Here is a 13,363-nt window from a genome sequence, read left to right on the forward strand (position 1 = left end):
AATTCAGAGAAGGAGGTAGGCATTCTGAGCTGAGTGTCGTCCCCAGAGAGCAAGGGCTATGCATGAACCAGTTGCAAAGCAGTAATTTTTGTATCATGTAATTAACAACCTAGGGGCATAAGGAACACAAAACCTAAGATCCATATATATGTAACATGGTCAGTGGTAATTCTTTCATCATTAATGTTAAAAGAAAAATTACCCATGCAGCCATAAAAATGAATTCTTTCAATCTCATAAAGGAATAAACCACAAATATGACAACATTCTTTGGATCTGGAAAATATTAGCTATGCATGTGAAAAAACACCATATTATTTGAACTATTTTACATAGCTTTTGTATGCCTCTTCTTAAAAACTGTGCCTGGATTTCAAAAAGGTTTGTGAAAACACTGCAAGGGGGATACAATTTTCATTATTAAACCGTCTGTTGTTGTTTAGTCATCTTAGTCGTGTTCGACTCTCCGTGACCCCGTGAACCAGAGCATGCCTTGGAAACTCACTTTCCTCTCAAAGCTTCTCCTTTTTTATGTCCATGGAGTTTTCTTGGCAAAATACTGGAGTGGCTTGCCAGTTCCTTCTCCAGGTGGATCACATCTAGTCTAAACTCTCGGCTATGACCTGTCCGTCTTGGGTGGCCCTGCACGGCATAGCTCACAGCTTCTTGGAGTTATTCAAGCCCCTTCGCCACGACAAGGCAGCGATCCATGAAGGGATATTAAACCATCTAGCAAAGGACAATTCTGATAACTTACTCTAGAGTTCATAACACAAGGTGCCTGTTCACTTTTTTCTGCATCTAGAACTTTTGGGTTCTGAAAAAAGCTGCAAAGGCCTGAATGCAACTATTGTGTGCAAAATAATGCAAAGCAACACAAGGCCATAAAGCAAATGAGTACAGCAGTAATTTGAAAGCAAATTTCACATAATTGAAATGGGCCCCATTATTGGCCCCCATTACTAAGATGCTTTCCAAAAAGATCCAGCAATCATCTGGAACAGTAGGCAACATTTTGCGATCAGTTCATTGATTTCTGCATACTTGAGACGCAAGGTTCACTTGAATATAATTTTCTATAACGTAGTGCTTAAACAAGCCCTGAGGTCTTATAATTCCTTCTAATATTGAACCTGGGTGATCTGGTATCTGTCAGCGTAACATAGAAATGGGTCCAGGGCCACCCACAGACGAAGTAGTGGTTTCTGCATATTCAGTATTCCTTTGATATTAATATCCTGAATATTTTACATACAGCTGCCAACTTTCCCCACTTTACAACAGTTACCTTCAGGTAAACACTTGTCTTTCTTTGGTGATCACTCATGGCCGAGTAAGATTGTCTTCCATGAACACTGTCTTAATGGTGTGTCTGTAAGTGACTGTGGAGGCCAATTCTGGATCCACATGTCCTTCCACAGTGAGGACATAGGTTTATGGGCGGGAGTTGATCATGGTGAGGATTTGCCAAACGTGGCTTCCTCTTAGCTCGTTTCCTGAGCTCGTGCTTCTTCAAAGTCCATGACATCTTTGGGCATACTGCATTTTTAAAATTTGCCTAGGTAGGCACTTGTCTTTCTCTAGTGAATTGCATACAGTAGTCACCGTATCTCATGTAATTAGAGTAACACACTGAAGCTACCTATTGGAACAGCATGACAAAAAAAAATACGTCCTTTCATTTAGCTCATTCTCTCATATTCAATTGTACTAAGTTGGACAGAAACAATTAACTAAGATTGATTTGTACTACACTACAATGATCGCTAAGTGATGCATTACCTTTTGGTAGACTTTTGCTTACCGCTAGTGAATTAGAGTTCATATTAAGCTCTTATTGTAAAACATTGCTGTTATGATAAATGTATGAAATTGGATGAATGCCTGAAAATTTTGAGATACATCATTGAATGCTGACAGTGCTCTAAATGGGCATAAGCAGAGATATAAAACAGCATTACAAATAGAATTTAATTGGTACTATGACCTAGTATGGCAGTTCTTGTATTCTTTAAATTTATACTGTTATGTTTCCTTTTGTTACAGGCTTACCTGCGGTGGTTATAATAATTGTTCTAGCAGTCACAAACACAAATGCAAATAGTATTTACAACAAAGATCTGTATGGCAAAAATACTAAGGGGCAAGGTGGAGATGACTTGTAAGTATTTTGTATATGACTTGTAAGTATTTTACATAAAGTGGGTACAATGTAGGACTCCAATACATGCTTAGACCTCCATGTTCCCGCAGGGCTCCCTAGGCTGCGGATAGCAGCCTGCTGCACGGAGCGCGGGGCGCGCTGAAGCAGAGCGCCCCACGCTTCAGGCAGACATCCGCAGCCTAGGGAGCCCTGCGGGAGTTCCCGCAAGGCTCCCTAGGCTGCGGATAGCAGCCTGCTTGCCCAGAGCGCGGGGCGCGCTGAAGCAGAGTGACCCGCGCTTCGGGCAGACATCCGCAGCCTGCTGCCCGGAACGCGGGGCGCGCTGAAGCAGAGTGCCCGCGCTTCGGGCAGATATCCGCGGCTGGGGGGGGGAATAAATGTTTCCCCTTTATTTCCCCCCAAAAAAACTAGCTGCGTCCTATGGGCGAAAAATACGGTAATTAGATTTCTTATCTGCCCTTTAACAATGAGGTCCCAGGGCGTGTTACAGTTTAAAAATACAATATTAAAATCAGTTAAAACAAATAACAGTCAAGAGAGTAGTGTGGATCATTATATCTAAATTTATATCTATATATCAGGTGATAAAGGCCAGGGTAAAGGGTTATGTCTTCAGCAGAAAACGAAGGTGCCAGACATACGTTTGTGGGGAGGGAACTCTGCAGCTTACTGGCTACCACAAAGGATTTCCTCTCTCAGGCCACCATCTGCCCCCAACCTGAATTATGAGGACAGTGGAACTGTCAGTAGGGCCTCCTCTGCCAATTTTAACCACCAAGAGATGATGTTTGGGGCCTAAGTCATTTAGGGCTTTAGACACTGATATGACCGCCTTGAATTTAGTGCATGCGCGCGGACACACACGCACACACACACACACACACACACACACACAACTTCTGCAGATCAACAGATGCTTAGAAGTTCCCTTCAGGCTTCTGTACTACACTGGTGAACATCAGAAGTAGAGGGAATGGGAATGTTGCACACTCTTTCTCTCTCTCCCCTCCCTTCCCCCCATGCACCTTTTTGCTCTCATGTGCACAGGCTGAACATGTGAGAAGCACTTAACATTTCACACAGATGTTGTAATGAAGCTGGAGGTGATTTTAGCTGTAATGCTGAATTTCACTGGGCTAATTTCAAGCCATCAGAAAATGTGTGATCCTTTATTTACAATTTGATTGACCATTCCAGTGTAACTGTCCAGAACAGGCTGTTTTTCATCTCATGTCCAATTCATGTTGCCACTGCAGTGTGCTCACTGCTTCTAGGGGTTGGGTCTCATGCTGTAGCAGTCATATCTGCATACAGAAAACACATGGAACAGGTGAATAAAGAAATTACTTCTGAAAGCTCCACCAACCTGAGGACCCAGCCATGAGGAAGCAGTGACCACATCACATGAGTAATGTATGGATCAGCCCATAGTGACAAAAGTAAAATAGACAACCAGTTTTGTAACAGCAGTATCGTAACAACAGTTTATTTCTTTACAGCTGCTGGATAAAGAACACTAGTGTGTTTTATGTGACCTGTGTTGGCTACTTTGGAATCATGTTTCTCATGAACATTGCCATGTTTGTTGTGGTGATGATGCAAATCTGCGGGAGAAATGGAAAGCGAAGCAATCGGACTATGCGGGAAGAGATTCTGAGGAACCTCCGTAGTGTGGTTAGCTTGACCTTCCTACTAGGCATGACCTGGGGCTTCGCTTTCTTTGCCTGGGGGCCATTATATCTGCCCTTCGTGTACCTCTTCTGTATTTTCAACTCCTTGCAAGGTAAGTGGAGCTCTACTTGGCAAAAACAAAATGAAATTAATAACAACCTAGAGATGGTAGATATAAAAAGCCCTCTCTGTTTGACTGCTTAGGCCACACACCACTCCCCTGACCATGTCCCCCACTGGCCTTGCTGCATGCCCTTATTGAATGCCTTTGCCCAGTTGGAATGTGCATATATAATTCCTCTTGCTTGCCTAGATGGTGGGGAGAGATTGAGGGGGTACCACAATCTCTAGTCTACTCATGAAACCACTACTAAGCTTCCTGAGGAGGTTATTTATTCAAAAAAATAATTTTCAAAATCCCATATTTCAGCTGTTTCTCCTGTTCTATCCCCATTGTATGAGCTCGCCTTTCTTGTGCTTGTTCCCTAACATGTGTAACCAAGAAACTGATTTCACTACATGTCGTTTCTTTTCTTTTTATTCAGTTTTGAATATGTACCATATTTAGTATCAAGGTTATTGTCACGCAGAAACAATTCTGATATCTGAGACATCATGCATCATTTTATTGAATCATCAGGCAGTTTTTCCTCCTAAAAAGACTGATCTGCAAAACATATTGCATTCAAAGAAAGCCACAGGCCAAAAATTATTCATCAGAGCTACCCAGAGGCTTGACTTTAATGGAGGTGCTCATGGAGTGTTTATGGAGAAGGGTGACGGAATCTGGGTTCCAAGCCAAAGCTCAACAGAATTATTAGAGGATGTACACTGGAAATCCACTGGTAGCTCCAAAACAAATTCAACATTTACAGCCTTCCCAAAGAATCCAATGCTCTTAGGGAGAAATATGTTTCCAGTTTAACAGATCATCCTAGCAGTGTGTATTAGTTAGTTATTCAGTTGGTTAGAATGACTTAAAGCAGGCATGCCCCAAGTCCGTTTTGGGGGCCTAATCTGGTCTACCGGTTGGTTTAATCCTAAAAAAACCCCTCAACTTCAACCCTAAAAAAATCTCAACAACTTCAATCCTAAAAAATGTTAACAACTTTGGTTGGCCCTCACGGCCCTTCACTTCATCACATCTGGCCCTCTTTGAAAAATTTTTGGACACCACTGACTTAAAGTAAACAAGAACTGAAATTATTCATTCTTGATACTTTTTTAGTAATGACATTTATACTGTGATATTGTTAAAAGATGCCACTATATCATAGGTATGCAACTCTTAAACAATTATGCTGCTATGCATATCTAGTACACCACCGTATGTTTTTAACATTGTACTAATGTACTTGCTAATATGTCCAAACCTAGCTAGGTACTAGCTCAGCAGAGTTATCTTGGCTGTTTCTCTCATAAATGCACAGGTAAGATACCTAGAATAGAATCATAGAGTTGGAAGAGACCTCAAGGGCCATCGAGTCCAACCCCCTGCCAAGCAGGAAACACCATCAGAGCACTCCTGACATATGGTTGTCAAGCCTCTGCTTAAAGACCTCCAAAGAAGGAGACTCCACCATACTCCTTGGCAGCAAATTCCACTGTCAAACAGCTCTTACTGTCAGGAAGTTCTTCCTAATGTTTAGGTGGAATCTTCTTTCTTGTAGTTTGTTAGAAAACACTCATTAATATACCTGTTAGAAAACACTCATTAATATGCTTGCATAACAATCTGAATACTGTACAAATCTTACTCTACGGTTTTGTGAGGTTGGGGCATGGCATCCTCAAATTAAGTAAGCAATACAATCCTTTTTCATTTCCTGTTTTTATTATGCAGTTTTCTTCCCATACTCTTTTCAGTGCTGTCATGCAAAGATAAATCAAATTATATTAATCTCCCCTTTATAAAACATATATTCTGATAATTTCACTTCCACTCCCCCATAGAGAAATTAGGAGCCTTTTTGCCACTAAATTGCAGTTTTCCTTTTGACCAAAACAAAGCTGGTTAAGCCATGCCATGGCAGAAGAAACAGAAACAGGCTCCGCTGATAATTTACAGCCAAGCAGCTTCTACCTAATCTGTGAAGCTCAAGATACTGCTTCTTCCCAGGCAGAGGACTCAGTAAGATACAGCCTGGCAATTAATAAGGGTGAAGGGATTTCTTTACAAAATGTGTCTCTTGCAGAGGCTTTTCATAGGAGTATACAGATTATCTCTCCTCTGGTGGCATTTGTGAGCCAAGTGAGCATCCAGAGCTTTAAAAAGTCACTTCATGCAACAGGTTAAAAGCTGTAGTCCCTGTGAGAGCCACTGGATCCGTTGCTCTCAATTCAGATCTGTAGTAGTGTCAAAGATGTCTGCAATGTCTCCAAGTTTTATTGCTTCTCCAAATGAGGACTTGTGTATGCAGACACCCTACATTGGACCTTTGTTGTTGCCCACCTATGCCTTTGCAGCAGTACATGGTAGATTTTTTAAATCAATAAGTTATTGAAATTTTCCACTATCTTGGCAATAATATACAAATAACAGAAATAATAGGCAAGTGTTTAAAACTTGAAATTCAGATAAGAAAGGACATTATCTTTGTTGGTATCCTGAATAAAGTTATCCTGCACAAAAGAAGATGCTAATTTTTTTAATTATGTGCTGCTGTGAAATGTACCCATCATTTGACCTAATTAACCAGTCTGCTCACTATGAAACCCCAGCCCATGTGTTGGATGAACCTAAAGGAAGCAAACATCTATATATTAGAACTAGAGGCTTCATGCTGCCATATTTCTTAGAAATACAGTAAAGCATTGGGAAATTATTTGTAGTGTCCAACAAAGCCTCTCCTACTCCCGGAGGGGAGGGGTTGTGAGCGGGAGACGATTCCTGTGTCATGCCCCCTGCTTCAACTCCAGGGCTGGCGTGCCACACCCCTCCCCAGTTGGGCATCCAATAGGGAAGCTTGGCGGGGGCGTAGCTTGCTGTTCAAATGCAGCCACGCCAGCCATCCCCGCCATTGTGCACACATTTTCTTTGAGTCACCCACCCTCCACTCCCTTTAGATTAGCTTTTCCTGAGACTTTGCTATGGACCTCTGGTTGGTTGCCCTGTAGGAGTTTTTTTCCAATTGGCTAAATTGGCCCGGCCTCTTGGGTTTTTTTGCCTACCTCGTAGCAACAGTCACAACGTTTGTGGTATTTGGAGGTTAGGCATTGGAATGTGTTGTTGGTGTTTCGGGGGGCAAGGTGTGGCCATCGCCTTCCCCAACAATTTTGGGTATTCCGCTAAAGGAATCCGGCGGTCGTGGATCCTGTCCAATGCCCGTGTGGCGGGGGGCGACCCTCGTTGACATCAGGAGAGAGCCTATAGTTGTATTAGCATCAACAGGCTCCCCCTCCTGGTGGTTAACCCCTCCTTAGACTCACCCCTCTTCGTGTGGGTGGAGTCCAATGTTCTGTGGTCCAATGCCTAAGCCAATACCTTCTCACATGCTGTAATCAATAAAGTTATGGCCTTTTCCTTACCCATTAACCTTACATACTGTGTCCACGTGTCTTTATTCCCGAAGTGGGGATCGGGTCCTCAAATTACAACAGGAAAAAACAAAACAACAACAACAGAAAATCATTCTCTGTAAAGTGCGTTCTCTATCTGACAATTGTTATGAGCATTAAATTATTTCATTCTTTTCACTCTGATTTCAGGGTTATTTATATTCATATTCCATTGTGCCATGAAAGAAAACGTCCAGAAACAGTGGAGACGGCATCTCTGTTGCGGTAGATTCAGGCTTGCAGACAACTCAGGTAAATAAGCTGCTTACAATGGTTTTTCATGAGGTCTCCCATCCTGGCAATGACCAGACACAGATATACTCAACTCTAGCAAGGCATTGTGTTAACCTCACTCCACACTCCGGGACCTTAGAAGCATAAGTGGTGGCAATTGACTATTTACCCAGTATACAGTGGTACCTTGGGCTAAGAACTTAATTCGTTCTGGAGGGCCGTTCTTAACCTGAAACTGTTCTTAACCTGAAGCACCACTTTAGCTAATGGGGCCTCCCGCTGCTGCCGCCGCGCCATTTCTGTTCTCATCCTGAAGCAAAGTTCTTAGAGAGTTAAAGCTGAAAGGATCAAACACTTTGCTGATGTTGTCTTCATTGTCACTGGGTTAATTCTGAGTCTATCTTTTAAGCCTGTAACAATATTCTCATTGGGTGATTGCGTGGAAAATGCAGAAATTCCTCATTTTATCCAGTAGTCATCCTTTTGCTATTTAATTAAGCCCAGCTCTACTAGAACTACGTCGTAAATAATTCCTGGAATGGATTATATTTTTTTTAGGAATAAGAAAAGTTAAAATGATCCACTGTAATAGTAGTACCAGGAGGCTCTGCATGAATCTGTGCCACTTCTTTTATATGGCCTGGACTTCCAAAAAACTGACCACGTGGCTTAGAATATGCTTTTTGTGTCCTCATACAATTCAGGGAAGTCAGTGGCTATGTTCCCAAGACTGGAAATGTTTAAATATTCTGAGCCTGCCCACTGTGCCCAAAATGAGAAACATTCATGCTTTCTATCCTGCTTGAATCTTGGGGCAGATGGAGATTTTTCTCGGACTTGCTTTTGTGTAGTTAAATAGCTTCTTTTGCATGTTTGAATGCTGGCAAAACAAAGAGTGTGGCTTATGAATCAGACACACATAAAGGATCTTGGAATAGTTCATTGTTTTTTTTTACCAAAATCTCCCATATCCTTTAGTATGGGCTTGTGTAATAAGAGTTGAAAATGTAATTTGGCTACAAAGTGTCCTTATAAAGTGAATGCATATATCTGGTTGAAGTCTACAAATATTCATCATAACCAGTAAAATACGCCCAACTATTAAGTTCACTATGAGACCTTGTGTTTGCCTTTGGCTTCTTTTTCATAAAAATAAGAATAGAAGAGGCAGAAAGATGTTGTACTGAGAACAGCAGCCTTTTCCCATTTAAGATTTTCCTATCAACTAAAACTTGTTGGACATTTTTCTCCCATTAAGATTATTACTGTTCACCAAGATTGATCTTTCAGCACCTTTTTGAGGCTTTGCCACATTTATTTCTTTACTTGTTCACTTACTTAGCTGCCCAATAACACACACTCACAAAAATTAAAAGAATAAAGTACTATACTAAAAATGCAATATAAAACAGTAAAGGCAGCATTTAAATTGGTTTCTCTGGCAGGTATACAATAAACCACGAATCATAAGTTTGAGAGTATCAGATTAAAGCACAATTTTTTTAAAGGCCTGGGTAAATAACAAGGCCTTGACCTGATGCTGAAAAAGTCCATAGCAATGGTGCCAGGGGAGAAAGCCTGGACAGGTTGTTCCATAACTATTCTTTGCATCCTTTGATCTTTTGGCATTGCTCCCTTTCCCTCCATTATTTTTCATAAAGCTCTGATTCTATTATCCTGCAGTAAACTTTGCCAGTGTATTATATTAGTAATGTTATGAGTTTATGGAAGTCAGGCATCCTAAATTTATGGACCCAGTTAGTGTTAGTTTCTTGGTGCCAGACCCATGTGCTAGACACTTCTAGGGGATGTGGGTGGCACTGTGGGTTAAACCACAGAGCCTAGGACTTGCCGATAAGAAGGTCGGCGGTTCGAATCCCCATGACGGGGTGAGCTCCCGTTACTCGGTCCCAGCTCCTGCCCACCTAGCAGTTCGAAAGCACGTCAAAGTGCAAGTAGATAAATAGGTACCGCTCCGGCGGGAAGGTAAACGGCGTTTCCGTGCGCTGCTCTGGTTCGCCAGAAGCGACTTAGTCATGCTGGCCACATGACCCGGAAGCTGTACGCTGGCTCCCTTGGCAAAAAAGCGAGATGAGTGCCGCAAGCCCAGAGTCGGTCATGACTTGACCTAATGGTCAGGGGTCCCTTTACCTTAACTTTAGACACTTCTAATCCCCCGGAATCAGTAAGTGTGAAAGCTAATTAAGCTAGGACAAGATTCTGTGTTGAGGTGATAGCCTGGTTGATGAGTCATTAAGACGGCAAAGGATCAAAAGGGACTCGGTGTGAGACGGCAAATAGGTGAGGTCTTTCTCCCTCAACAGATAAAGCCAGAGCTTAGAGAGGTTAGAGGTAGGAATAATGTGACCGGAGGAGTAAAACAGCAGGCAGGGCACAAAGCTGGATGTCTGCGAAGCCCTTCATCGTAGACTGAGGCTGTATATATGTACACATATACACACATAAACCAAATATCATAAAGACACCACAGTCTGTGCTGTGCCTTTTTTCCAAAAGGAAACACAAACCCTGGGTAAGTGCTTGGAACCCTTGGAATCTTGCACCGCTCTGAGGTTGGGGTGATGTGCAACAGTATGTAAGTTATGCAGGGTGTTGTATTATGGTATGTTGTATTAGTGGCATTATAAAAGTGATGATAGGGTAAGTACAGGCCACTCATGCATTCAGTGTAATGTGCAAGGCTAGGTCTTGGGCATATCATTACACAGGTGGAAGTTCTACATCTCATCCCATGGGAGATGCATGAGTTCCTACTTTGCATGCTACAAATGAGCACACAAGGTAGAAGTGAAAGTGACTGGTGCTTTCTTTATCTGTAGGGCCTGAATTATTTTAAGTTGAAATACTGTTACAGACAGCTTACATTTTTTTCATTTCATTTCAGACTGGAGTAAAACAGCAACTAATATAATTAAGAAGAGCTCCGACAATCTGGGGAAGTCCTTATCTTCCAGTTCCATTGGTTCTAACTCAACTTACCTGACTTCTAAATCAAAATCTACATCCAATACATACCTTCAAAGGAGCAGCCATTCTGGTGAGTCATGTAAAAGGAGTAAGTCTTTAAACTGCAGGAATTCATTCTGAGATCCTATGATCGTTTGATTTAATTTGGCATGGAGCCTTAGATAAGATAGTTTATCCCATTACCTCCTCTTTCCTCTGTAGCCCCTGAAAAGCCTCGGGGGGGGGGATAGGAGCCCTCTTGAACAATGTAGGATGTGGGCTGGGGCTGCAAAGGAAAGAAAAAAATTGCCTCAAATTGGGACAATTCCCACCCCAGTGGTAGCCTTTGCCAGCCCACATTGTTCATTTACTCACATGTGTCAGAAATTATAGGCATCCACCTAAATCTTTCCGAGAACTACCTGTATAAGCAGTCTATGGACCATATTTTTCAAGAACTCTAGGACCACAGATGCTGCACAGGCCTCTTTTTGCTGCACGGGCCTCTGCAAAGTCCTCTTTTTATTTATCATTATTTATTATTCTTTATTAAATTTCTATATCTTCCTTCATCCAAGGATCACAGGCCAGTTTACAACATAAAAAAACACAACACGTTAACAGACAAAAGAAATTACCTCTCCTACAGTTTAATTAGCCAAAGGCTTATAAGAAGGGGAATGTTTTTGCCTGCTGCCTAAAGATGTGTAACGAAGGCACCAGGTGAGCCTCCCTGGGAGCCACAAGCAGGGAGCCATTGCAGAAAAGGCTCGTTCTCCTGGAACAATTTGATTTCATGCTCCCTATACAAAAAGTTGGTTTAAAAAAATCATAATGTGCCAGTATGTCAAGGCACTCCACACAAAGGTCTTTCCACCTGTTTTCGCATCAGGGTAGTGGCATAAAGGTAGTCTGGCATTTGTATATGCATCGGCTCTGACTCCCGTAACAAGCACCTTCCTGGCAAGTTGAATAGCATGAATAGTAAGCTGCATAGAAGTAGAAAGACTAGATAGTATTTACCGAGTACTTGGATACAACCATGTTAAATATTCTAGGTATTATTTGTAAGATAGAATATTGCAATATAGTTTTTTTGCAGCTAAATTCTGCCAGGGCTGGGAGTGACATCTCGCTAAGAGGAATTGATTTCTGAAAGTGATGTGGGAAACCTACGAGTATCCTCTTGCCTTCCATTAAATTTTAGCTGGTGTTCTTCACACCATTGTAACTAAAGCACCTCTGATGCAGTCTAGCCTCAATTGTGCAAAGATGAGACCACCCAGGCCTTTTTGGTACTAATTATGTTATTTACCTTTAAGGTTTCCAAGAACTGAGGCTTAACTAAAACAAAACAAAACAAAACAAGATGTGATGTCAATGGCTTCTTCAGTGGAGCATTACTAATTGCTCCTTTTACTTTCTTGCATATCACTTTGTGTATATGAGATGTTATTTTGTTACAGAGCTCATTAGAGCTTTCTCTGCCAGAGTGCAAAAGCCACAATCATTGCCATATTACCACATAGTGGTGGTTTGTTTAAAACCATGTTTATCATTTAAGAATCACTATATCTGCCTTATCTATGGATTATCACGAATCCAAAGCTCCTAGGCACAATATACTAAATCATGTGTTAGATGTTTTCTTTGACTAGGCAGTAGGCCACAGTGTCTAACCTTTGGCTTTCCTCATGTTGCTAGACTCCGAACTCCCATCATTCCTGACCATTAACCATGTTGACTGTGACTGATGGGAGTTGGAGCTACACAAGTTAGTCACACTTTCTGTGGGCAATGCTGTGGCGCTGTGGTCTAAACCAGAGAGCCTAGGGCTTGCCGATCAGAAGGTTGGTGGTTCGAATCCCCATGATGGGTTGAGCTCCCGTTGCTCAGTCCCAGCTCCTGCCAACCTAGCAGTTTGAAAGCACGTCAAGTGCAAGTAGATAAATAGGTACCACTCCGGTGGGAAGGTAAACGGCGTTTCCATGCACTGCTCTGGTTCGCCAGAAGCAGCTTAGTCATTCTGGCCACATGACATGGAAGCTGTCTGCAGACAAATGCCGGCTCCCTCGGCCAGTAAAGCGAGATGAGCGCCGCAAGCCCAGAGTCATCCGCGACTGGACTTAACGGTCAGGGGTCCCATTAATGCTTAATGTATTATGTTTCATTTTATGTTCTGCTTTTGTAATTTGCTGTTTGTTCTTATATTTATTCATCCCATCTGAACCTAGTTATTACCTCTTTGTGCAGCAGTCCAGTTTAGCGCTTTAAGCTCATCTTTGATTTCTGATGAATGTTATATAGTAGATGTATATTTCCACAGCAGTTATTTATACTGGTTATTGTTCCCTGGAATTGACTCCGAAACTCATATGTTTATGGTATAGATAATGTCTTCTAAGAACATTTCTCCATCAGAGGTGGAATATTCAAGGTACCGTGTGCATCACTTTGGCTGAATGCATGATTTTCAAAAGCTGGTGTGAGGACACTTGCATGAAGTTCCAACTCATGGCACAAAAGACTTGCTAATCATACATACTGCTTCATTTTAAATTATGCAACTTCTTCTGTCATTAATTCTGATTGCCAGTGATTCAAGACACAAGAACGCTTCACATACTGGTTAGCTATCAAATGTAAATCTGCTTGTAAATGTAAATATACTTACCAGGTGGCTGAAATCAGGTTCAATACTATTTTACATTCCATATATTTTCTTTAAGCAACAACACAGCTGATGACTTATATTTGTGCCATAGATGG

At 41.8% G+C, this 13,363-nt stretch overlaps 2 protein-coding genes across 5 annotated transcripts in view; one reads left to right on the forward strand and one right to left on the reverse strand.

The window, feature by feature from the left end:
• Positions 1–13,363, forward strand: part of ADGRG6 (adhesion G protein-coupled receptor G6) — a 107,365-nt gene that overhangs the window by 87,800 nt on the left and 6,202 nt on the right. For 2 of the 4 annotated variants that reach the window (XM_083731610.1, XM_083731609.1), the window contains 5 exons: positions 2,047–2,161; positions 3,664–3,947; positions 7,544–7,645; positions 10,533–10,685; positions 12,985–13,031. In XM_083731610.1, the coding sequence (XP_083587736.1) occupies positions 2,047–2,161; positions 3,664–3,947; positions 7,544–7,645; positions 10,533–10,685; positions 12,985–12,998 (668 nt within the window). In that variant the 3' untranslated portion in view covers positions 12,999–13,031. The remainder of the gene's footprint in view (positions 1–2,046; positions 2,162–3,663; positions 3,948–7,543; positions 7,646–10,532; positions 10,686–12,984; positions 13,032–13,363) is intronic. The other 2 variants (XM_083731607.1, XM_083731608.1) reach the window with 1 other exon arrangement.
• Positions 8,001–13,363, reverse strand: part of LOC310841136 (uncharacterized protein) — a 54,916-nt gene continuing 49,553 nt past the window's right edge. The window contains exons 5-6 of the mRNA XM_083731744.1: positions 10,799–10,880; positions 8,001–8,507 (exon numbers count right to left, since the gene is read on the reverse strand). Coding sequence (XP_083587870.1) covers positions 8,421–8,507; positions 10,799–10,880 — 169 coding nt within the window. The 3' untranslated portion in view covers positions 8,001–8,420. The remainder of the gene's footprint in view (positions 8,508–10,798; positions 10,881–13,363) is intronic.

This window comes from Podarcis gaigeae (assembly GCF_964106915.1).
Source record: "Podarcis gaigeae genome assembly, chromosome: 3".
NCBI classification, from domain to species: domain Eukaryota; kingdom Metazoa; phylum Chordata; class Lepidosauria; order Squamata; family Lacertidae; genus Podarcis; species Podarcis gaigeae.